Below are 23903 nucleotides of genomic sequence, written 5' to 3' on the forward strand. Positions count from 1 at the left end.
TCTTGGCAGCGATTCACACAAGTGACATGTCTTGGTCAGAGGTTTTAAGTGAATTTGCCTCTGTTGTTTTGCTCTGCCCTCCCTACAACATTGTGAAGTAGGCAGGGGGATGGATTTGTCTTCCTCATTTTACAGATGAGAACACAGAAGCTTCAAAAGGTGTGCTGCTTGCCAGAACCCATGCAGTTTAGTGGATAGCAGAGCTAGGACTCCTAGTCCAGTGCTCCCTCTGCTATAGCAGCAGCAGATGCTGCTGCTGAGTGGCTGAGATGGAGCAGGGGAGGCCCCACTGACTTCACTCGGGGGAAGTGGGGTCAGGGGAGAAGAACCCCTGGCATCACGGCCTGTGACCGGGCTGTGTAGGGCCACTGGCTTAGAGTCTTCTCTTGCCTGAACCCTGGAAGATGTCAGCCTGGTCCACCTGGCCCTAGCAGTACCTCGCCTCCTGCTCTGCTCTCACCCCTGCTGTCTCACTGGGGGTGCTGGGGATGCTGATCCCAGGCTTCTGTGCATGGCTTTTCTGATCTCTCAGCTGACGTGACGGGGAGAGTATGCTCGAGTCTTTCTAACAGAAATCCTATTCTTTTTGTCTTTCTTTTAGCCAAGCCATCTCAAAATCCAAACTCAGGTCAGTATCTTCTATTTTTTCTTAAGCCTATGTGTTTGGTGTTCTACTTTCTAACTTCTCAATTATACATGGAGTTGCTCTGACTTGATTTTTACTTTATCCTTGGGTTAGGATGTTCATATTGAAGATCAGTTGTCCAGTAAATATTAAGCACCTGCCTTGAAGAGCAGCATAGTAGGTGCTGAAGATCTTGCCCTCAAACCAGTGAGATGCAATAACGAACAATTTCTTGTCGCTAATCAACCCTTCATATTCCTTCCCAGAGTCATTTCTCAGAGTTACTTCGTGTCACTTTTCTGTTTATAAGTTTCCTGTGAGGGTGTCTGAGTGGCTCAGTAAGTCAAATGTCTGGCTCTTGGTTTCAGCTCAGGTTGTGATCTCAGGGTCCCAGGATTGAGCCCTGCATTGGCCTCTGTACTCAGCACAGAGTCTGCTTCTCTTCCTCTCCATCTACCCCTCCCACTCATGCGTTTTCTTTCTCTTTCTCTCTCTCTGTCTCTGTCTCAAATAAATAAATGTTTAAAAAATAAGTTTTCTGTGGAGGGAGTTCCAAGAAGTCTTCTGAGGGGCCAGTGATGTTCTGTTCTTTGCTCTGGATGCAGGTTACATGTTTAGTTGGTAAAAGTTCATTGAACCATATACCTATGATTTGTGTACTTTTCCACATAAATGTTATTTTCAACTAAAAACAACATTTTACCACTATATACAAAAATTAACTTGAACTGTTCATGGGCATAAATGTAAAACCTAAATCTAAACATTCTAGAAGAAAACATTCAAAAGTTTTTGTGATCTTAGGTTGGGCAAAGATTTCTTGGATATAACACCCAAAAGACTGGCCATGTGAGTAGATAAGCTTCAGACCAGAAGAAAAAACTTTTGCAAAACGTTTGACAGAGGACTACTATCCGCTATATATAAAGAATAACAAATATGATGTAAATAATAAGACAACAAAAAATGGTCAATAGATTTCAATAGGCAAGTCACCAAAAAAGATATGGATGGCAAATAAGCACATGAAATGAGCATTGGTCACTAGGAAAATGCAAATCAAAATCACAGTGAGATACCACCATGTACCTATTGACATTTTTTATGCCTATGAATCAAATTTTAAAATCTGACGGTACCAAGTTCTGACAAGGATGTGACATCAGTGGGGATTCCCATACATTCCTCCATGTTGAATGGTACAGTCGTTCTAAAAAAACAAATTGGCAGTTTCTTGAAAAGTTAAACATATATTTACCATATGACCTAGCAATTCTGCTTCTGAGATACTTATTTAAAATGAAGATATATGTCTGCATGAGAAATTTTTATATAAGAGCTTTATATATAGCAGCTTTGGATACAGTTGCTAAAAACTGTAAATAACTCAAATGTCCATCAGGTTGTGAATGGATAGACAAATTGTAGTTCATTCACTGATGGAATACTCAGCAATAAGAAGGAAAAAACTGCTGATAGATACATCAATATAAATGAGTCTGGAAAATATTCTTGCTATGTGAAAGAAGCCAGTCTCAAAAAAACTCTGTATTGTATGATTATCTTTTTAGGACATTCTGGATAAAAGAAGCCAGTAGGGACAAAAAACAGATCAGTAGTTGTCAGGGGCTGAGGTGAGGAGGGTGGGTTAACTACTACAAAGAGCTGCGACGGAAGTTCTTTGAGTGATGGAAATTTTCTACCTCTTGATTGTGGTAGTGGTTACAAACCCTATTCCTAAATATTAATAGTTGCCATATGTCTATTGCATCTCCATCTGACTTTAAAAACAATTGGAAGCCCTTCCATGACTCCCTGTTGCTAGAGGACATATAAATTCCTTCATAATTGGGCCCCCACCTCACTCTCTGGCCTGATCTTTTGACACGCCTCACACACTCCCCACTCTGTGGCTGTACTGGACTGCTCTTGGTTTTCACCATGCTCTGTTTCTTCCCGTCTCAGTCCCCTCGGCCACACAGTCCCCTCCAGGTGGGTGCCCTCCTGTCTGCCGCCTGGTGAACTCTTACTCTGTTATCCAGAGCCAGCCCAAATCTCAGCTTTTCAGGGAGGCCTTTCCTGACTCTTGCAAAGAGCACTTAATGCTCCTGTCTCTTTGCTCCTGTACCCAGGACCCTGAGAATAGCACTTAGGAGGGATTTATAATTGTTATTTGCCCCAGCTTTGCTGCTTTTCAAGGTCAGAGGCCACAGGACAGTGTGCCTTCATCTCTATATATCCAGTGTCTGGAGTCCCATGAGGGGCAGGATGAGAAGTCCCACTGGACTTTAAGAGATGGGATGGTGAGGCCTCCAAGATTTGGGAGACACTCAAGACTTGTCACTACAGCGTAAATAGACCTAACACTGGTTCTTTTTCAGACCACCTTACTTGTGTGTACTAAATTATGCATCACAGGAGAAACAGTGGGATTTTTCTACACTAGTCATCATGTTTCTAGCCACTATTACCACTGAAAACTGCATAGTGAGAGCAAGAACAAAATGCCCTTGTCTTGTTCTAGGTCTTGTTGAAGAGTTGGCACAAGTAATTCTTTGCCCGGTCCCTGGGTTATGTGTTTTTAACATAGCCATGCGGCTGAGTTAGCCAGGGCTGCAGCTTGCATGTAGCCTGGGGATTCCTCTGACCTGGGCCACTAGAGGAAGTACCTACCGCCCCTGTCCATGAGCTCAGCCTGGACGGGGCCGACATTGCCAATTGGCTGGCATTTTCCTGGGACCCACTTCACTGTTCCATCCTACGGCAGGGAAGGAATACTTACCCTAATTATAAACCGGAACTGAAAGTCAGTAGAGGACATGCTACTTGTCTGTCTGGCTCGGCTCATTTTATTTGTATGAAAACACAATTCAATATTGGCTCTTCTCCTGAAGGTATATTTTGAGCATCACTAGTTAGAAAGGGCACCTGATGACTCAGTATAAAGACTCATGTCCTACTCAGCTTTGACAAGTGTGCCAGGCTCCAGAGAAACCTCCCAGATTTAAGAAAGGACTAAAAGTTTCCCTAAAATGAGAACTGGGTTGGGAGCACTTTGCTGCCTGATAAATTCTGTACGATGATGGAGATGCCACAAGAGATGTGTATAATAACCCAAACGGCTCTCTGCACGCAGAGTGTGAACAGATCCATGTGCCATATGGTGGGAATGTGAACTGCATAGATGTGTGCAGGCTCACTTTTGCATCTGCAGACAAATCTATGAATATCTAGATTTTTCTAACTGGTTTAAGGACTGTGTATGGCAGATTACGGAGTTGCCTAAAGCCATAGGAAGGAAACTGGTAGCATGATCAGGTCAAGATGACGCTTGTAAAGTCATGTTTAAAGACCAACATAGTTTCTATGCCTTCCTTCCTGTACCCCCTGATCTTTATCTCTAGAGTTAAAGATGATTTATTTCTCCATAATGTCTATTGGGCATGCAGATGCCATGTCTGCCGTTCATGGAGTCACATTTGCTTCTCTCATAGCCGACGCTGGCGTCGCTGGAACCGCTTCAATCGCAGAAGATGTCGTGCTGCTGTGAAGTCTGTCACGTTTTACTGGCTGGTTATTGTCCTGGTGTTTCTCAATACCTTAACCATTTCCTCTGAGCACTACAATCAGCCTGACTGGTTGACGCAGATTCAAGGTGCGAGCAGAGGCTGTTTTCTTTTTGTTCTGATTCTGAATTAGGGCCTCCTGAAGCTGTCCAACTGTAGTTTAGTCTTATCTGATCAATGTGTAATGACAGGACATTTCTGGGGGCATAGAAGACAGTGGAACCATCCAGGCACAGGCGCAGCCCACGTGGTATGCAGAATGAAGCACTCTGGGGCCGAGTCTTAACCCTATGACAACCTAGGGTCAGGGAATCTTGTAGTTGGAAGGGACCTCATCTTCCTTCTCCCTGTCCCCACTGGCAACTTTCTTTTCCCACATGGTATTCTTGGCAAGTGTCTGTTGCTCCCTTACCTAGAGAGCCCCAGCAGTGCAGTACAGGAGTTCACCCCCAGACACCATCCATTCTGAGTTTGTCAGTTGTGATCTATGGGGAGGTCCTATTTCTGGCCAGCTCTCCAGCCTGCTGCAGTTAGAAGTGACCTTGATGGACAACTGCTTTTTATATCATGGTGCCCTAAGCAAGACCAGACTGGCCTTTCTATGACTGAAACAAAAAATATAATACGCTGGTATAAATGCAGAAGCACAGGCTTTTAGGTCTAGAGAACATCAGAGAGTGTATGGTAAACTGCTCCTCCCCATTTTATAGTTAGTAAAACTGAGGCCCAGAGAACTCAAGGGACTCCTCCAGAGTCCCACAGCTAGGTGGTAGCAGAAGCAGGACTGGAACCCGGCGGACAGACCATAAACACTGGTGCCACATTTCTGTAATGGGGGCCATAGCAAAGACTGGGGCAAGGTGCTAGGGCATTTCCAGCAGAGACTGGTGGGAAGGGGTTCTGAGGAGGGAAGGCGAGTCTGAGCCACGCCCACGATCAGACCCTTTGTCTTTACAGATATCGCTAACAAAGTCCTCCTGGCTCTGTTCACCTGCGAGATGCTGGTAAAAATGTACAGCTTGGGTCTCCAGGCCTATTTCGTCTCTCTCTTCAATCGGTTTGATTGCTTCGTGGTGTGTGGTGGCATTACCGAGACCATCTTGGTGGAGCTGGAAATCATGTCTCCTCTGGGGATCTCTGTGTTTCGGTGCGTGCGCCTCTTAAGGATTTTCAAGGTGACCAGGTGAGAGCGCATGCATCTCGCTGCAGGTGTTTTCTGGCCGGTGGGGGGGGGGGGGGGGGGGGGGGGGGGGGGGGGGGTGGCGATCAGCCTCGCCCTGGCCCTGTGATGTCTGCTGTGTCCTGTGGGCGTTCCACGCTCACACCCCCATCTTGACTTGTAGGCACTGGACTTCCCTGAGCAACTTAGTGGCCTCCTTGTTAAACTCCATGAAGTCCATCGCTTCGCTGTTGCTTCTGCTTTTTCTCTTCATCATCATCTTTTCCTTGCTTGGGATGCAGCTGTTTGGTGGCAAGTTTAATTTTGACGAAACACAGACCAAGCGGAGCACCTTTGACAATTTCCCTCAAGCCCTTCTGACCGTATTCCAGGTGAGCCCTCGCGAGGAGCCCATGTGAGCCGCCGTCTTGTCCCTCCTCGACCCAGGAAGACAGGATGAGTCTGCCGCGATTAGTGACCTCTGCCCCAATAATACTCTAACAGACCTTACACCACGGAAGTCGATTGTTGAGCACCTGACTCCAGCTATCCATGTGGCGTGATGTCCTGTGTTTGTAAGACCACTGGACAGATGACAGGATAATAGACCAAAAACTTCTGTTTGATTTGTGAGGTTTCTGTGAGATAGGCTCTAAAATCCTCTTCCTGTTCTTTGTGAATTTTTGATTGCAGGCAAATTTTGTGATCCTGGCTCACACGGATTTATGCAAAGAGATGAATTCTAAAGCCCTAATGCTCCGGTGTGTAGTCAGAATACTCAGGGTGATAAAAGAGTTGTGACAACCTTCTGCCCCTTTGTTTCTCCCTCCTGTCATGTAATGGGGACAGACAGGCTCTGAGCATGTCCATGCCATTGGGGCCTGTGAAGGCCACCAGGCTGAGAAGGAGGAACAGTGGACTCTGCACTCAAAGCAGCAGCCTCCACATGCCACCTGGCTTTAAGCTGCGGTGTTCTAAACCCCCTCTTCCTATGTTTTGAGCTGAAGCCCTTTCTCGAACAGAGAGGCAGATAAATTTTAAAGACCCATCTGCCCTTGTCACTTTTCTCATGTTGTCAGTGATTTCCAGAGCCCTGCTGGGGAGGCAGGAAGGCCTGGTAGGAAGGACCGTAGACGTGGACATCCAGGTCTCCTGCTGGCTCTTTCAGTGCTCAGCCCTGTAACCTTGGAAGGTCATTTTTTGTGAGGAGGGAAAAAACAAAACAAAAATCAAGATACTAGAGATCTATAAGATTCATTTCTGCTTAGTCATTTTGAGGTGAATAGAATTGCTAGCCCTGCTATAGACCATACTTTTTTTGAAATATACTTTAATCTTTGGGTCATACTTAATTTTTAGCCACTGATTAGTTACTCTTTTTTCTGCTCTCTTTCAGAGAAACGTATACAGTGGTGGTAGTTTTTGGTAGTACCCATGTCTGGCACAAAATTCAAATGCTTACAAAAAGGATATAAAGTAACAAATGAGTCTTGTTCCCACCCAGCCACCAATTTCTCCTTCTAGGAGCAACCACCATTGAATAGTTTCCATGTAATCTTTGAGATATATTTGCTTATAGATGTAAATCAATGAACCTACCAACTGACCCACCTCCCAGTGAATGTGATATGATGCAGATGGTAGCTCATTTTACATGCTGTTTTCCGGCTTCTTGCCATTTAAAGTGTCCTTAGGAATCTGCCTTTTTGGTCCATAAGGGTTTGCCTCCTATTTTGGATTCTGCACACTCTGTGGCTGTCCCCTAACTTATGTAACTAGTCCCTAGCCAATGAGTATTTCATTATGTCTGGCCTTGGCTTGGTGAGTGACCTCGAACACATACCATGGGCACATGTGTGAACATAGACATGTAGTGTAAATATTCCAGAAGGGGAATTACTGGTTTGAAGGGTGTGTGTCCATTTCCGACACTGACACTCTTGCCCAGCATCTTCCTCAAAGTAGTGTCAGTCCATCCTCCAGGGATGGGGCATGGATGCTGTCCCACACCTCACTACTTCTTACCACAAGGGGTGTTCAAACTTTTTGATGGTTGTCTGACAGGTGAAAATGGTATCTTATAGCTTTAATGCCTATTTCTCTTATCAGGAGTGAACTTGAATGTCTTCATGTGATTAAGAGCCACAAAGTTCCTTTCCAGGGAATTGCTTTATCTTTTGAAATCATTTGCCCATATTTCTCTTGTGTTGTGAGCCATGACTGTTTTATTTTTTAGGTGTCTAGTTCAGATAGACAATACAGGAACACATATACTCCCTCTCTGGAAGATAGTATGGTTTTATTTTTATTTATTTATTATTTTTTTAGATAGTATGTTATTAAAATGCTATTTAGGTTCATCTGATTCTACCCAGATGACAGATTGAGTTATGAGACATCATCAGTAGAGAAAGTTCCATGTGAAATTTCAGATAGCTATTAGTATCTGCTCATGAAATAGTTTATAAATTTATATGAGATACTTGGAATTCCCTGCTTCTACAAATTCATGGATCTAATTCTCCATTTCTAGAGTAGATTAACCATGTGGAATAGTAGGCAACCATTAAGAAGACTGAAGGCACTTACTGACACAGAGGGTCTCCAGAATATATTGTTGATTAGGGTGGGGGGAGAGAAAAGGCAAATGCAGAAAATTCATATAGTATGACATCCTTTATGCCTAATAAATCTTAGAAGACAATAGCTACCTCTTTCCTTTGGGTGCGTATCTGTGTGTTTATGTACACAAGGTTCTGGAGAGAGGCACCAACAGCATGTGCTGGGGGGGGGGTGTTAAGAACTGCAGTGTCATCAAAGTACTTATGTACTTACACGTACATAAGTCTTACGTGTAGTATTACTTTATTTCCATGTCAAGAATTAACTCTTGTGTCTGTAATTGAAAACAGTTTTGGAAAGTATACGGGATAACTGATGGATTTGCTGAGTGCAAATGGGGCAGTGAAAGGCAGCTCAATGCAGATTTGGGTGGCCCCTGGGGAGCTGTGGGAGGCCATCGGGAGCTGCAGTCCAGCTGCTGTGTGTGGGTGACCACAATTTTGGCCTCTTAGATCCTGACAGGGGAGGACTGGAACGCCGTGATGTATGATGGCATTATGGCCTATGGCGGCCCGTCGTCTTCGGGGATGATCGTCTGCATCTACTTCATCATCCTCTTCATTTGTGGTAACTGTATCCTTCAAGCTGACCAGGGGCTTTGTCATCATCATTTTGTTTTGTTTCTCCCTGTCTGAACTACCCTGAGGTGGTGGCAGTGGTGGTGATGGTGTGGTAGCAATGGTGGTGGCGGCCTTTGGGGTGGAAAAGTGAATGCCCTTACCTTATTAGCTCAATATCTGTTCTCCTTTATTGTCATTGGGACAGCATAGTGGGGTCAGAGTTGCAGTAGGCTTTGAGAAGTGAGCAAGCTGGGGAAGGGAACATGGGATAGCGCATGGGCTATGCCCATCTTCACCCAGCTTGACATCACAGCTCCTACACAGATCCCAAGGGAAGGCTTAGGGCAGAGGTGGGTTATCCTCCATGCCATCATGCTTGGGAGGTTAGGGGTACATCTGTGTCTCTTAAGACCTTTCCTGACCAGTGGGACCATTGATCATTAGTGACTTGACATAAGCTCCCCGGACCTGATGTGGCTTTGCTGATCTGTACAACTCGGGGGATCAAGTATCCATTGACTAGCTGCTGTATTGGGCTATGAGCTCTTTTCTGAGTACCCTTTACTCCTTTTCCTCGGCAAAAGGCATTCCCTAATTCTAGACTTCTGCAAATGTGGGTCTCTCTTTCCCTCGATCAGACCCTTTATGACCCTATAACTTTTGGTTGTGTCTTCTTTCTCTCTCTGACCTCCCTGACACAGGACCTAGCATATGGAACTCTCAGTGAGGGTTTGGCAAAAGAGCAGTTATACAAACATCTGAATACTACCTCTTGGTCTTTATCTTTTTATTTTAAAGAATTCTCTCTGGATTCTTCTCCTAAGAAGCCCCAGATTCCTTTAGCTCTCCCCCCCCCTTAATTTTCTTGGTTCATTAGTAAGATGTCTTCTATGCAGAAGCTCTAGTACAAACTTCTAAGGACAATACATAGAAACCCCACTAGTCCCTCAGGCAGCTCGAACACCCCTCCTACCCAGAGATGAGCTCTCCTACCCGATTTTATCCTTATAGCTCCTACTACACATGGGGGGCCAGCACCTACTGGATTTGGGATGAGTGCTTCTCCATCCCCTCAGCTCAACAATAAACTTGTTGAGTCAGGAATATTTTCTTCGTATTAACATGTCTCATGGCTTATTGTGGAGGGTCTTGCACATAGCCCTTGGTAAATGCTTGTCAAATGAACGATCAGTATTCATTTCTTGTTGTACTTTCCTCGATGAACCCTTCAGGCCAGAGCACTATACTGGATTTGGGTCTGCAGAGAAGTATTCCCTGGCTCCCCTCATTCTGGTTACACATTGTGGTTTTGTTTTGTTCTGTAATACGTATATTACTATCTGAAATGCTTAAGTAGTTTATGTTCTTTCTCCCCCAACTAGAATAGATGCTCCATGGGAGTAGGGATTCCTGTTCATCATGTCCCTAGCACCCAGCACAGTACCCAGCATGTTGGAGGTGCTTGGGTGTTTTTGAATGAATTCCAAAGTATGCCACTCTTTAGGAGGGTCTGGGTAATGACTCTAAATATAGATGATGGGTGTTTACTCTTGGAAACCATTTTATTTATAAACTTGTAAGATTTTTCTATGGTTTATTACTCTGGATGTGCTTTCCACTACCCAAAAGAGTTTGGTGTCATTGCAAGACTGAGGATACCATATTTATTCATTGAGCTCATTGGTAGGAATTCTCAATTGTAGTTAGTCTTGCAATAATCTCTGCCTGAGCCACGATTACCCCACATGTATCAGAGGAGTGCTCGTGTTACCAAGCCATCACCCAGCCCAGGACAGATTGCTTCCCTGGGCTCATTACAAGCTCTGCTTAAAACATAGTCTAGCATATCAAAGGCATTTTGAACGTTTTCATAGAATTTGTTCATGGCTCTCTCCTCTTAAAAGACCTGAATAGCTTAGTCAAACACAACATCCTCTGGAAGTTCTCTCATCACCAGTCCCTTGACAGGTTACACTTGTGTTACCCAGCTGAGATTTCAGATTGCATAGGCCCTGTGGGACAGTGGTGTGCCTCTCCCATCTCAGGGTTCGTGAGCTCCCACAGTCGTGCATGCCAGTGGCCATGCAGCAGCCAGGGAGAAGCATCGTCAAAGAAGGAGCCATCTTGACTTACTTCCCTCTGATTCTTGTGCTTCTCAAAAGTGTGTTCAACTGCTGGTGAATAAAAAAACAGGCATCTTCCAGGAGATTTTAGAACCTTTTTCAGAATTTTTTTTCTATCATCCAAGGAAGCCACATATACAACATTATAGGAAGAGCCAAAAACCTGATAGCTTGTTCAGTCACCTCACTTTTTAGGACTTGAAAACATAATATTCAAGCACAGTAGTCAAAGATATAGCTACAGTGGGGCTATTCAAAAGAGTAGTTGGGGTGCCACCTGGCAATACATCAGTGTTTGTGCAGCAAATGAATGAATGAGCAAGTATCTGCAGACTCTGAAGACCATTTCAGATGAAAAGGAACTCAGACTGCCTTGTGCAATCATCATCTTGAATAATGTGTAGTCTTTAAAAGGGTCTTTTTTGGAAACCACACCCTGGGTGTGTGTGTGTGTGTGTGTGTGTGTGTGTGTGTGTGTGTGTGTGTTATGCATACATGTGTGTTTTAAAAGAAAGAAAAGATACACAAAGCAAAATATAAAATGCATAAAAACACCATGTTCATGTTATAGATTGTTTCATGCAGTGTGTATTATAGCCATAGGTACCTCGGGGTACAGAGACACATGTTTGTGTAAGCACACACATATGCACACACATGAAAGGAAATGTTGAAGTTTGGAGATTTTCATGGGTTTTAGTAAATCTGAATTTTGCTTCTTTCCAGACTGTCTTCTACAACTTTCTAGGAGTTTTTGTTTTTTTTTTGTTTGTTTGTTTGTTTGTTTTTTTTTTGAGTTTTTGTTTTTGTGTGCGTGTTTTTGTTTTTTAAGCAGGCGTTGGTCTTCTCATCTTATCAAATGTATACAGCACTAGGGGACAGTCACCTGTTACCAGCCTTCCAGAGCGCAGAGGAGGGTGACGTTGCCATTGTGGATCACAAGTAGTAGTGTTTATAAATTGTGTTGTTCCCTTAAAATGTTCAAACTAGATATCCTACTGAATGTCTTCTTGGCCATTGCTGTAGACAATCTCGCTGATGCTGAAAGTTTGAATACTGCCCAGAAAGAGGAAGCTGAAGAGAAGGAGAGGAAAAAGATTGCCAGGTAACCCTGTTTGCATCCATGGATGGAATTTCGGTCAGAACCCAGGCCCTGGGCTCTCCTTCCCTCAAAGCCGAGAGTAGGAGTCACATGGTCTCATGTTTATAGAACCTCTGTGGTTAATTTTGGTGTCATAAAATAAATGATGCCTTCAATGCTGATGAGCTCTTGCATGAGAATTTTAATGAGATGATCTATGTAATGAAGCCAGTACACCATGGTGAACGGGAAGCTCTGAGTGTGAGTTGTGCTATGTTCTTACTGTTACAGTTTTTTCCAATTAAATTCTGTCCTTCATCGGGCCACTGTTGATTCAGAATCTGGATTAGCATTTTTTTTTTTTTTAAATAAAGACTTTTTTTTTTTTTAATTTTTTATTTATTTATGATAGTCACAGAGAGAGAGAGAGAGGCAGAGACACAGGCGGAGGGAGAAGCAGGCTCCAAGCACCGGGAGCCTGATGTGGGATTCGATCCCGGGTCTCCAGGATCGCGCCCTGGGCCAAAGGCACGCGCCAAACCGCTGCGCCACCCAGGGATCCCTGGATTAGCATTTTTATGCATAGAAATATGGCTATTTGGTTTCTCGTGTTCTTTTTCCCTGTAGAAAAGAGAGCCTGGAAAATAAAAAGAACAACAAACCAGAAGTCAACCAGATAGCCAACAGTGACAATAAGGTATATATCCTGAAGTAATTCTCTCCTTTTTGTTTATAAATGAATCTGTTGATACTGTCATTAGAGTACCATTTACACCATGAGAAGTATTCTGTGTGATACTTGGTGTGAGAGTGTGGCACACCATTGTAGACGCTGGCTTCTCAGGGGGACTCTGGATGAATTTAAGTGACTAGCTGGTTATTAATCAGTGTTTCACCAAATAACCAGTATGACATGTATCTGACTGGGGAACCACTTATTTTTTCTTTATTGAAATTGTGTCGTGAGACCTGACGTGTTAGTATCTTCTGGGTGGGGGTTCAAGAAGAGGATTGTTAATAGATGTCTGCCTCCAGAAGGAATCTTGGAATTGGAGGTCTGGGTGCACAGGGCTATGCTGTCAAACTTCATCCCACTCAGGAAAGCTCTGGATTTTTCATTTGTCTGTTCCTTAAGTCAGTAAATACTTAGAGTGGTTACTGTGTGGCAGATACTGAGGATCAGCAATGAACAAGACCGATGAGGTCCTGTGTGCATCCCATTCTAGCAGGGAGACATGAATCTGCTGTGCAGTTACCATACAGCATGTGGGACGCTGTTGGGTAGAGAGAGGCATGGCTGGTGCTGGATAGCCATGGCTGGGAAGGAGTTAGACCCACTTTCTCCTCATCTGCCCCCAGAGCTATGTCTTAAGCAGAACCATCACTGGGGACACCTGTCCATAGGCATGCATGCACTTATGTGCAACAGAGCTTCTATCCCTGTACTGAATGGCAGGGCTGAGTCTATACTTTGGTCCTCTGCAGTGCACTGAAGTCAGAGTCTCCCCTCCTCTCAAGACCTCTCTGTCATCCTAGGTTACAATTGATGACTACCGAGAAGAGGATGAAGACAAGGACCCCTACCCACCTTGTGATGTGCCAGGTATGGTGACATGTGTCACTGAGGCCAGTGACAGGCTTTCAGTTCATGTGTGATATAGCTTTGCTACCACTCAGTGATCAGAGGCTCAATCTGTGGCTGGCCAGCCCAGCTGGGGTGATGGTGGATGGGGAGGCTGCTGAGGCCACGGGGCCAGTCCCCTTGTGGAGCAGTTAGCCTTGCTTTTTTTCTCTTGGTCACCCGGGTAGCTTACATAATCCAAAATCCAGGTTGTGGGGAGAGAAAGTGTGAGTGGATCAAGGCAAGCCCCACTTGTCCTGAAAAATCTTTCTAGGAGGCAACCAGACATTCCTACTGTTATTACTGCTCACCTGACCCTTTCACATTTGCTGGTGCCTTTATTGGCTGATGTAGCAGAGACTGGGGGGGAGGGGGGTCAGGGGGTAGGAATGGTTGTGTGTGGCTTGAAGTCTCATGCACAGTTTTTCAGGGTGAAGCTGATCAAGGCTACTGGGGAAACAGCTGGGTACTGGGAGTTATAGCAGTGAGAATCCCACTGCCAGTACCCTCTCCCTGTGCTTAGATCTGGAACTGCTGGGAACCTTCTTTCCAGTACTGCACACACTCACAGACAGGCACGCTTCTCAGCCCTTCACAGGAACTCAGTCCATATTCGGAAGGGTTTTCATTAATGTAAGCTAATAGATGTGAAAGTTTGCTCTCTATATGAAATTGCGAACAATAATTCAAACCCAAATGCAATCGTGTTATTTCGTGCCTATAAAAAAAAGTGTCTCATTTACAGTAGGGGAAGAGGAAGAGGAGGAGGAAGAGGATGAACCTGAGGTTCCTGCTGGCCCCCGTCCTCGCAGAATCTCAGAGTTGAACATGAAGGAGAAAATCGCCCCCATCCCCGAAGGAAGTGCATTCTTCATTCTGAGCAAGACCAACCCGTAAATACTCAGTTTCTGATTTCATTGCTGCTGTGTCTCACCTGTCACCCTCCAGATTGCTCGAGGGGATGCTGCAGATGGGGTAAAGGAGGGTGGTTCACAGCCCTTCTCTGTGCCTTTGCATTGGAGTCCCTGAGTCCTTTCTGACCCCTCTCTTGCCCCAGCCTGCCTTTTTCCTCTGTCCCAGTCTCTTCCTGGCTGTCCCATTCCTGGATGGAGGTGCTGTTAGGAGTATGACTGGCTCCGAGGAGAAGTGCCATCCCAGACTCTCCTCCCCCTTAGCCCCTGTACTAGTCAGAGCCCATGGCTCAGGTGTCCACGGTTGTCACCTGTGTTTTCCATCCAGAGGACCCTTTCTTCATGAGCGGGCCCTTTTGTTGAGATGCTCTGAGGATGAGAATTTTGTGACCAAGTTCCACATAGCATCTTCATTTTGAGATCCAGTTTAGTTTGTCACCTGTTCCCTACTGGGTTTTATGGCGATGAAGTGATATTGTTCACTGATATTTTATAGGTGGTAGCTATTCAATTCAGCCCTATGATATCCTGTTTAAAATAGCATTTCTCGTGTTAAATTGATATGGTACTCACCAGGAGCACGGTACTTACAAGTACTGCAAGAGGATGACATTTATTTACTAGCTGGTTTCTAGGTTTTAAATCATCTGAGACAGATGGCATACCAGGGGGAATGAAAAGCTCCTGGAAAGGTTTCTAGAATTATAGAAGCGTTTCTTGACTGCCAGAGAAGGACGCTGTGGAATTCACAGTCCCCAGGGAGACATAGGTGGGAAGCAAGGCTGTAGTCCTTAGTAACTTGAGGATTTGATAATAGTTTTTATAGCTCATCACTGTTGAGAGTTTGAGTATCTTTTTATTTTTAAAATTTTTTTAAAGATTTTATTTACTTATTAGAGAGCATGAGCCAGAGGGAGGGCAGAAGGAGAAAGACTCCCCACTGAGTCTCCCTAGCCTGACTCTGGGCTCAGTCCCAGGACCCTGAGGTCAAAATCTGAGCCGAAAGCAGATGCTTAACTAACTGAGTCACCCAGGCAACCCTGGGTGTCTCTTTAAAAAAAGATACTGAGCTGATGTTACTGACACCTACAGCTCGCTGGGTCCACATATATTGAAGGAATGGATTGACGTCCCCCCAAAGCTGTGAACACTCCTGCACTCACTGCTTTGAATCATTTCCCCAGACTCACCTGCTAACAGCTTGCAAGCCCTCCCAGGGCACATCCCAGCATGAAGCAGCCCCAAAAGGGAGATTTCTCATAAACTTGACTCTAGTTTTGAAAGTGAAAAAGGAAAATATTTTCAAGGGAAAATATGCATGTATTCTGTAGGCTAAAAATTAAATCTTTCAATTCTAAAATCAAATGTTGAGGTTAAGGGTAGTCTGGCATAATTAGCCCTTGGGATCTCAGGGGCAACAGGACTCTGAAGACTCTGTCACATGGTTCATAAGATCCCTATACAATTCTTGCATGATGCAACTTTCACTCCACTTTCTTAGGTGTGCTTGTGGGTTGACTCCAAAGTTTAAAAACAAAAACAAAAAGCACTTATGACGGAATCTCCATATAACAGGAGATTTTACCAGCCCGTCTACTACATTTTCATACAGCCAGGCTGCAGTGTAAAAAAAGGAGTTAGTCTCCTTTTTAAGTTTTAATTCTTAATTGAAGTCTAGGTGACATACAATAGCCTATTGGTTTCAGGCACACAGCATAGTGATTTGACAAGTCTGTACATTGTGCAGTGCTCACAATGATAACATTATTACAATATTATTGATGATATTCCCTATGCTGTACTTTTCATCCCCGTGACTTGTTTATTTTATAACTGGAAGTTTGTACCCCTGGATCCCCTTCACGCATTGCTCTCATTCTTGTGAGCTGTTGCAATGAGCTCTGAGCTCAGATTCCTTCCTAAGGCAGGGAAAAGAAGCCACTGGGCTTCATGTCCTAGTGGGAAACTGTTACCATCCTGCTGGATTGGAAATCTCCCTCAATCCTTACTAGCTGCATCACCTTAACACATTTCAAATGCTTAAGCCTCAGTTTCTCCACTTGGAGCAGGACAATAATACCCACTTTTAAGGACTTGATGAATGATGTCTATGGAGCCCACACACAGAGCTGTGGCACTGTGGGCCTTTGGGGTCTGCCTTCTGGGACTTTGCAGGGGCTCACAGTCAGGTGGCTCTGGTTGGCCAGGTGCGAGCATGGGTAGCACGGCAGACAGCTGTCCTCTGCCTGACGTGTCACCACAAGTAGCCCCAGCATGCAGAAGGCCCTGGCCCTGCCCAGGGCTGTGTCCATGCAGCGGCTTTCCCCACAGGATCCGCGTGGGCTGCCACAAGCTCATCAACCACCACATCTTCACCAACCTCATCCTCGTCTTCATCATGCTGAGTAGCGCCGCCCTTGCCGCCGAGGACCCCATCCGCAGCCACTCCTTCCGGAACACTGTAAGCCACAGAGCAGGGACAGGTGGGCGGGTCTTCCGCTGGGACGAGCACCGGTCACTCAGGCAGGGCAAAAGGGTAGAGGAGGCCTCTCATGCACCTGGAGGCATCTGGTATTTCGGGATGTGAGTGCCAGGCGGGGGGATTTGTCTCATCACGACAAACCTGTTTTGAATCCCGTCCACTACACTTCATTTTAAATACTCTGCAGTAACTTAAAGTGCCTTCAGGGCCCTCTTCTCCTCCTCTTCGTTCCTTGCTGCCAACGCCCTGGTCCCTCTTTTCGCCTCCCTGGTCAAATTCACATCTACCCCTATTTTGAGGTTTCTGCCCACTTGGTAGCATCCAGCAGGAGAGAAATTAGGAGTGGAATCAGGTATGTCACGTGCCCAGAAGCTCTCATTTAGGGACATAGGCTGAAATTCACAGAGCAACTTGGTTTCATTATTGGGGGAAACACAAGTGGCAGGGGGGCCATGGTGTGTGGAACTGAGTGGTGCAGTGGAGAGGAAGAACTATGTTTTGGTGGGGCCAGGGAGGGGTTTTACAAAGAAAACAAGTCGACAGTTAAGGTTTCTGTTATCAGTTTTGTACTTTAGGGAGAGCACGCTTCCACTGCATCTGTGCTATACAGAAACTAGTTTCTCAAATAGTTCTTGCCTCTAAGCAGCCCCATCCTAACAGTTCAGCTCATTCAGCATTGAGAACAAAGACCAACCCAAAGGTGACATCACCACTTCAGAACACCGGCAGTCTGTTGATTCCTCTGGCCTTGATACTATAGTACAATTTCAGGTGATGATCAAGGAAACCCAGAGGAGGGAGGCCTGCAAGTGTGCATGCGTGGCCGTTCAGCATTGCTGCCTGGTTAGTACCTCTCTGGGTACCTCAGATTTTGAGAGATTTGAGGATTCAGACAAATCACCAGATCAGTGTCCCAGGATTTGGGTTGGGACCGTCAAGCCTTGTGCTGTGTCTTTTCATTTCCAGTGCTTTTGGTTTGAAGCCTGGCAGACCTGATCTATCAGACTGATAAAACATGGGCGCTCTGCTATGCAGATGTTAAAGAACTTCCTTCCTAAGGCACATATTGGTGTTGATGTAAAGACAAAGGCCATGCACGTGTCTTAATCTGCACTCACAGATCAGGGCTTGCGTTAGAGGTTCTGAGACCGTCTCTATCTAAATGTTCAAACGGAGTAAAGACCTCGGTGTCATTGAGCTCCATAGAAAGAAAGCACAAGAGGAAGAAGCTGTTTGGGAAAAAAAATACCATTATTGACAGACTAGGTCAGGAGCTAGTCTAGAACACAGATTGACAAGGAGTTAATTGACATGGGGCCTCATGTTCTTATTTTTTATTTTGATTACTTCCCCATGAGTTTATTTCCTGGCTGCTCTTTCCAACAACGTTATTGTTCTTTTTAAACAGATGTGTGTGTGTGTGTGTGTGTGTGTGTGTGTGTGTGTGTGTGTGTGTGTACACGTACGTGTATTGCTTGTCAAATACTACAGTGTTGATTGTGGTGAGAATGCTTAACATGAGATCTACTCTCTTGATAAATTAAGTGTACGAGCCAGCATTCTTAATGGTAGACACTGTGTTGTACAGCAGATCTCCAAAACTTACTCATCTTGCATGTCTGATACTTTATACCTGTTGAACATCTTCCCATTTCTCTCTTCCCTGGCCCCTAGCAATATCCACTCTACCTTCTGTCTAAGGGTTTGACTACTTTAGATACCCTCTGTAAGTGGACTCAAGCAGAGGTTTTGTTGTTGTTTTTACCTTAGCTGAGTTATTAGTAAACAAGGAGTAAACGGAATAAAGAATAACTTGAATCTGAGAGCTTTGACCTTCAGCACCAAGTTGGGTTATTGGTATGTGGGCAGTGGTGTCTGCCTTGACTACATGGGTGCTTTTCAACATGAACGGTCCTTCTGTGACCTAGTATGGGGGAAGGGGCAGGGGTTTGCAGTGTACTGGAAATACCTTTCATTGCCTGGCTAGCAATACAAATTTACAAAAGGTTTCCATCAAGATCTATAAATCTCAAAACAGAAATGGTTTGGACAATGACTACCCTCTGGAGAACTTCAGCTGAGGACAGTTGGCCTTTGTAGCAGGAGCCCTCCCTGACTGTAGTGGAGCAGTAAAGGGCTCCCCTGGGCTGGATCCCATCCTTGAGGGGTTCTCAACTAGCATTTTGCAGACCTCATTCCTTGCCCAGCCATGCTGTGACCAGCTGTGTGGCTTGAGCAGCTGCCCCCTGACCCTTTCCCAGCATCCTCATCTGTTACCTGAAGGGGGTTGGTCTGAGGGGTCTCCACAGTCTCTTTAGCTCTGATCTCTTCAGTTCTTTCAAAGCCATAGAGCATAACTGTGAAAAAGAACAGCAGCCAAGAAGCCCTCTGTAAGTGGCAGTCTTGGCTGCCATCTTTGTGGTTGAGGGTCCTCTGTGAGCATCCTTAGTTGAGCAATCAGATTCTTGCCACCCCCCCCCCACAAACCCCCTGCACCACTCACCTGCCCACCCAGTAGCTCTGAGAAGATGCAGAAACCCAGGAAGAGTTCTCTGAGCAGGACTCAGTTGGGGAGTAGATGGCATTTTCAGGAATACTGATAAAATAGCCTGGACTAATAATTCAAAGGCCAGGTCAGTCTGTTCTTTGAGTGTGCCCAGCTAAGTAAAAACCAAACAAGATCCCAGTGCTGGGGGAGAGCAGTGTTATATATGGAGCAGAGGCCAAAAGTTTTACAAGTTACTTTATAAGTAAAAATACAAGTTCACTTACAAAGTAAGACTCTTCCCTGAGGACTTCTCCAGCCCTGCACCCAGTGAAGAAAGGGTATTTACTCCCTGATGACACGGGCTGGAATTGGAAGGGGCATGTGGAAGCTTTTGGCCCCACTGGATGCCATTTACACCTTTATTTACATTTCCCCACCTATCCGAAGCTAAGCTAGATGACAACCTATTTCATTCAGCCAAAAACTGTTAAAAATCCAAAATGGATATAAGCCTCCAGTCTGTCTGTTGTCACCAGTTTGTCAATGCGGTGCTCCGATGAGCAAAGGTTATTAATAAAGCGCTTGTAGAAATGAACCTCTGTCCATCCGTGACAGGAGACAGGGAAGAGAGCCCACATGAGTGGTTGAAGGAGGTAAGTCCCCAGATGCTCTTTGTTGGTCGCAAAGAGGAGCTGCAAGCGGCCAGGTGGGCGCACCTGCCCCCAGAGTGGCGGGCCTATCCCTGGAGAACGGGTGTCTGACTGCATGCAGGGGTCCTGCCTGGGGGCGTGCAGCTGTCAGAGTCTGTCCGGATGCCTGTTTCTTATGTCCAACATGTTGTACCTTGCAGATACTGGGTTACTTTGACTATGCTTTCACAGCCATCTTTACTGTTGAAATCCTGTTAAAGGTAATGGCTTTTTCATTGATCCTCATATACTCTAAAGCAGCTGTAGCAATAATGGTTCCAATTCTTTGTTTACCTTCCAGATGCTAGGTTATGCAGATTATGTCTTCACTGGTACTTTTGCATTTGAGATCGTTTTGAAGGTAACAGGTTCCACAGCAGTGTGTCTAAGGGGCCCGCTCCTGTGTGACACACGGCAAAGAAGCGTGAAGTGCTTTTGACTATATTTATTTTTTGCCTTCTGTGATCAAGCTACGCTTTTATTTTTTTTTAACCAAAGGATTTTTTTTCCTGTAATCATTCAACTTGTTTTTGCTGTTTCTTTTTAACCTTTAAGTGCATGTAGGAGCAACTTTGGCTTCATAATAGTGACTGGAAATATTTTGCTCCTCTTTAAACATATCCTCTGAAATTTGTCATCTGATAACAGATACATCACTTTGTGTGAACCTTCTTCCACCTTTCCTGACCTCAAAGTCAGAGGAAAAGCACTTATCCTATGAAGGGAATGTATCTCTCTTCATTTCTTTGATTGAACTGTTTTCAGTGGCCTGAAATAGTAACACACTATTTTCTTGCAATGGGATTTGCAAGATAGCCCGGGTCTATTTGCGTTGAGATATTTTGTATCTGTTTTGATGGATGGGCTTACATTTATGCAAACAAAAAGGGCACCCTTTGGACGGGGCACCCTAAATGTACTGCCCATGCATGAGCTCACAGTTGCCATTACTGCATGTGGTTTGTGGACTGACTGTGAAGGCCACCTGGGGCGAGCTCATTCCCTGTGCACTCAGAGGTCTGAAGACCCGCAGCAGACAGCCGAGAAGCCCCCTGTCTCACTAAGTGGCATGGGTCATTGCAGTCCCAGGACAGCGTGACCCTTGACAATGGTCAGAGCAATCATCTGCTAGTGTGAAGACAAGCTGGGAAATTTTCACTACAATTTTCTTTTAAACCATTTTGAGTTTTTATGTGTGCATCTCAGGGGGAAAAATGCATTTTATGTTAGACTCCTGTGAAACTTGGGCTCTTTATAAAACCTTTTATAAAATGAAACCTCGATGAACTTTGTTGGGGAATGGGGTACTTCGAGTTACTTTCTTTTATTTTTGTTTAATGATAACATCAGCACAAAACCAACCAACCTCTGTTTAAACTTTTGTTAAAAGTCTAAAAATTCATATTTACTTTCCTGCCTTGAAGCCAGTAACTGTGGCTGACAGTTCTCAGTGAGAACCGTACCAGGTTAGCAATTCTAACAGCGTCACTATGGTGAGGAGCACAGACACATAATACACAGGGGTTAGAGGTCAAGGACACTCACCCTGCCTCTATTTGATTCCCTGAGCTGCCTTTTTTTTTTTTTTTAAGTTTCCTCAAACTGAATGGGGGACATGCTCCACTTAATCTGTTAGCCTGGTTCATCGAGGTTTTATTTTACTTCCCATATTTTTTAGTTGTTAAATGAAGATAGTTATTTTTGGGCGCGGGGGCAAATGAGATACAGGGTTATTTAAAAGAAATAAAAAAAATTAATGCTTTTAAATTTCTGGATATTTGCCTCAGTGGCTTACAATCTTCCAAGTTATTCTTCATTTTAAAGATGTGTTAGAGGGTGTGGAAAACAAAACTTAAAGCCAGAAAGATTCAGAGAATGGAGATTTGTCAAAGAGCATCTAGCTTCTGCAGTGGTGGTTCCTGCTAGCCGTGGGAAGGCCCGGGAGGCTATGTGACGATTTAGTTGAACCATATCGAAAAATAAAAATTGCCATTTTTATAGGCCAAGAACAATGGCGTGTTGGCAATTTCATACGGTTCAGTGTAACAGCTTCCCGACTTTAGCTCTCCTATTCTGGACTCACCTGAGCCTTCAACTTTTTTTCTTTTTTTAAATGCACAGTGAACTCTATGTACTTTACTGTTTTCACTCTGGAAACTTCCTCAATAAACTTTTGCATTGCCAGTAGGCACCTCTCTGGAGCACCCGTGGTGTGGGTGCCTGGTGCATGTGGCATATGATTCCAGAGCTGGGTGACTGCCTAGGGGAGAGGCCTGTGCAAGCTTCCCAACCACACCTTGCACATGATCGAATCACTGGACTTGGAGGTGCCATTTAAACTGGGTCTCGCTGAGTGCCATTAGCAGCAGGCAAGGGCCCACCCGGTAAAGCGATGCAAGTCTCTCTAAACAGAGCCTGTGAGCACTGGGCTCCAGTGCTTTTGCCAGCCCCACTGGGAAGACATGCTGGGGTGACAAAGGCTTTCCTGGGGCCTCAGGGGCCAGAGCTGGCATGTTGTGGGGCAGCCAAGTTATCTGTGCAGCTATGACATCCTGATGAGCAGGGCCATGTGGAAACCCTTCTGGGACAGGCTCTTTGGACCTGCCCATGCTGGATTCCTACGTGCGGTTTGTCATCGCTGGAATGGAGTCTAGACTGGTCTCTTCTTTTGAAATAATCTGAAATAACCTTCCCTTTTCCATCTTTGAACAAATATTTGGTTGCTCAGCCCTGTTGGTTTACATTTCTGGCTTCCTAATGCATGCTTGTTAATAAAGTCATACTTTTCTCAAGGTCTTGTAAAGAGCCCAGGTTTTGTTTCTTCTGAGAGGAAAAAAAAAATCCATAAATCACTCATGCTTCTGTTTCTAGATGGCGACTTTTGGAGCTTTCCTCCACAAAGGGGCTTTCTGCAGAAACTACTTCAATCTGCTGGATATGCTGGTTGTTGGGGTGTCACTGGTATCATTTGGGATTCAGTAAGTATTCTGGGGTGAGTGTGGGAGTGTGAGCAGAAGACTGTTGGGTAGGGTGGTTTATGTGAGGAATTTTAATGTAAGTCATAAAGGCCTGGCATTATTTTAACAATTACATTAAAGTTACCTGGGAAAGCTTGATTTGTATGCTGGAAAGCTTTGGGACAGTTCATGCTTTCTCCTGCTTCTCTCCATGCCCACTGCCAAGTTGGAATTCTTATTCTGTGTGATAATTTGCTTTCAACAGAGAAGTCTTGATGAGAGAGAGGGAAGTCAGATTCTAGCTTGGGTCCCTCGAGGACCTTAGTTCTCATACAAGGCAGGAGAGGGCCTCTGGGGACCCTTTCAGCTTGGATATTGAAGGCTTCTTCCTCAATCTCCAGGATATGTCAGCTGCCATGACCCCTTCCTCTTGGCTTCTACAATTTTCAGCTAGGAGGGGCAGATGCTATAAGTTAGGGCCCTAGGGCCTTTCCATGGCCTTTACAGATGCCCCAGCAGCACACTGCCTGCCTATTTGACCCAGAGGTCTGGGGCAGAGGCTCCAGTGGGAGCATCCCACAGTGGCCATGCTTCCCTGCTGATTTTTTTTTAAAGATTTTCTTTATTTATTCATGAGAGACACACAGAAAGGCAGAGACATAGGCAGAGGGAGAAGCAGGCTCCCCAGGGGGAGCTGAATGTGGGACTCAAGCCCAGGACCCCAGGATGCTCAACCACTGAGTCACCCAGATGCCCTTTTTCTGCTGATTAGAGGTACCTATGCTCAGATGATGGCCATCAGTACCCCATATGAGAACAGGTGCTCACCTATGACCTCTGAGCCTAAGTTCAATGGAGAGGCTGCATCCCCCTCAGGAAATTAAAGACCCATACCTGAGACAGTCCTGACCTCCTAACACTGCCCAGGGGGAGGGAACCAGGAGTTACAGCTGGAGGGGACATTCTCACAGCATCTTTGTAGCTTCCAGAAATTCCCAGCTGCACCTACCTTCTCCCTG

At 45.1% G+C, this 23903-nt stretch overlaps 1 protein-coding gene across 9 annotated transcripts in view; it reads left to right on the forward strand.

The window, feature by feature from the left end:
* CACNA1D (calcium voltage-gated channel subunit alpha1 D) overlaps positions 1-23903 on the forward strand; it is a 301585-nt gene that overhangs the window by 213054 nt on the left and 64628 nt on the right. For all 9 annotated transcript variants that reach the window (XM_041761871.1, XM_041761864.1, XM_041761866.1 and 6 more), the window contains 12 exons: positions 602-628; positions 4120-4280; positions 5149-5374; positions 5535-5742; positions 8425-8545; positions 11646-11760; positions 12364-12433; positions 13273-13339; positions 14103-14250; positions 16600-16729; positions 20089-20148; positions 22799-22905. In XM_041761871.1, coding sequence (XP_041617805.1) covers positions 602-628; positions 4120-4280; positions 5149-5374; positions 5535-5742; positions 8425-8545; positions 11646-11760; positions 12364-12433; positions 13273-13339; positions 14103-14250; positions 16600-16729; positions 20089-20148; positions 22799-22905 — 1440 coding nt within the window. The remainder of the gene's footprint in view (positions 1-601; positions 629-4119; positions 4281-5148; positions 5375-5534; positions 5743-8424; positions 8546-11645; positions 11761-12363; positions 12434-13272; positions 13340-14102; positions 14251-16599; positions 16730-20088; positions 20149-22798; positions 22906-23903) is intronic.

The sequence above is a fragment of the Vulpes lagopus genome, chromosome 7 (genome assembly GCF_018345385.1).
Source record: "Vulpes lagopus strain Blue_001 chromosome 7, ASM1834538v1, whole genome shotgun sequence".
NCBI classification, from domain to species: domain Eukaryota; kingdom Metazoa; phylum Chordata; class Mammalia; order Carnivora; family Canidae; genus Vulpes; species Vulpes lagopus.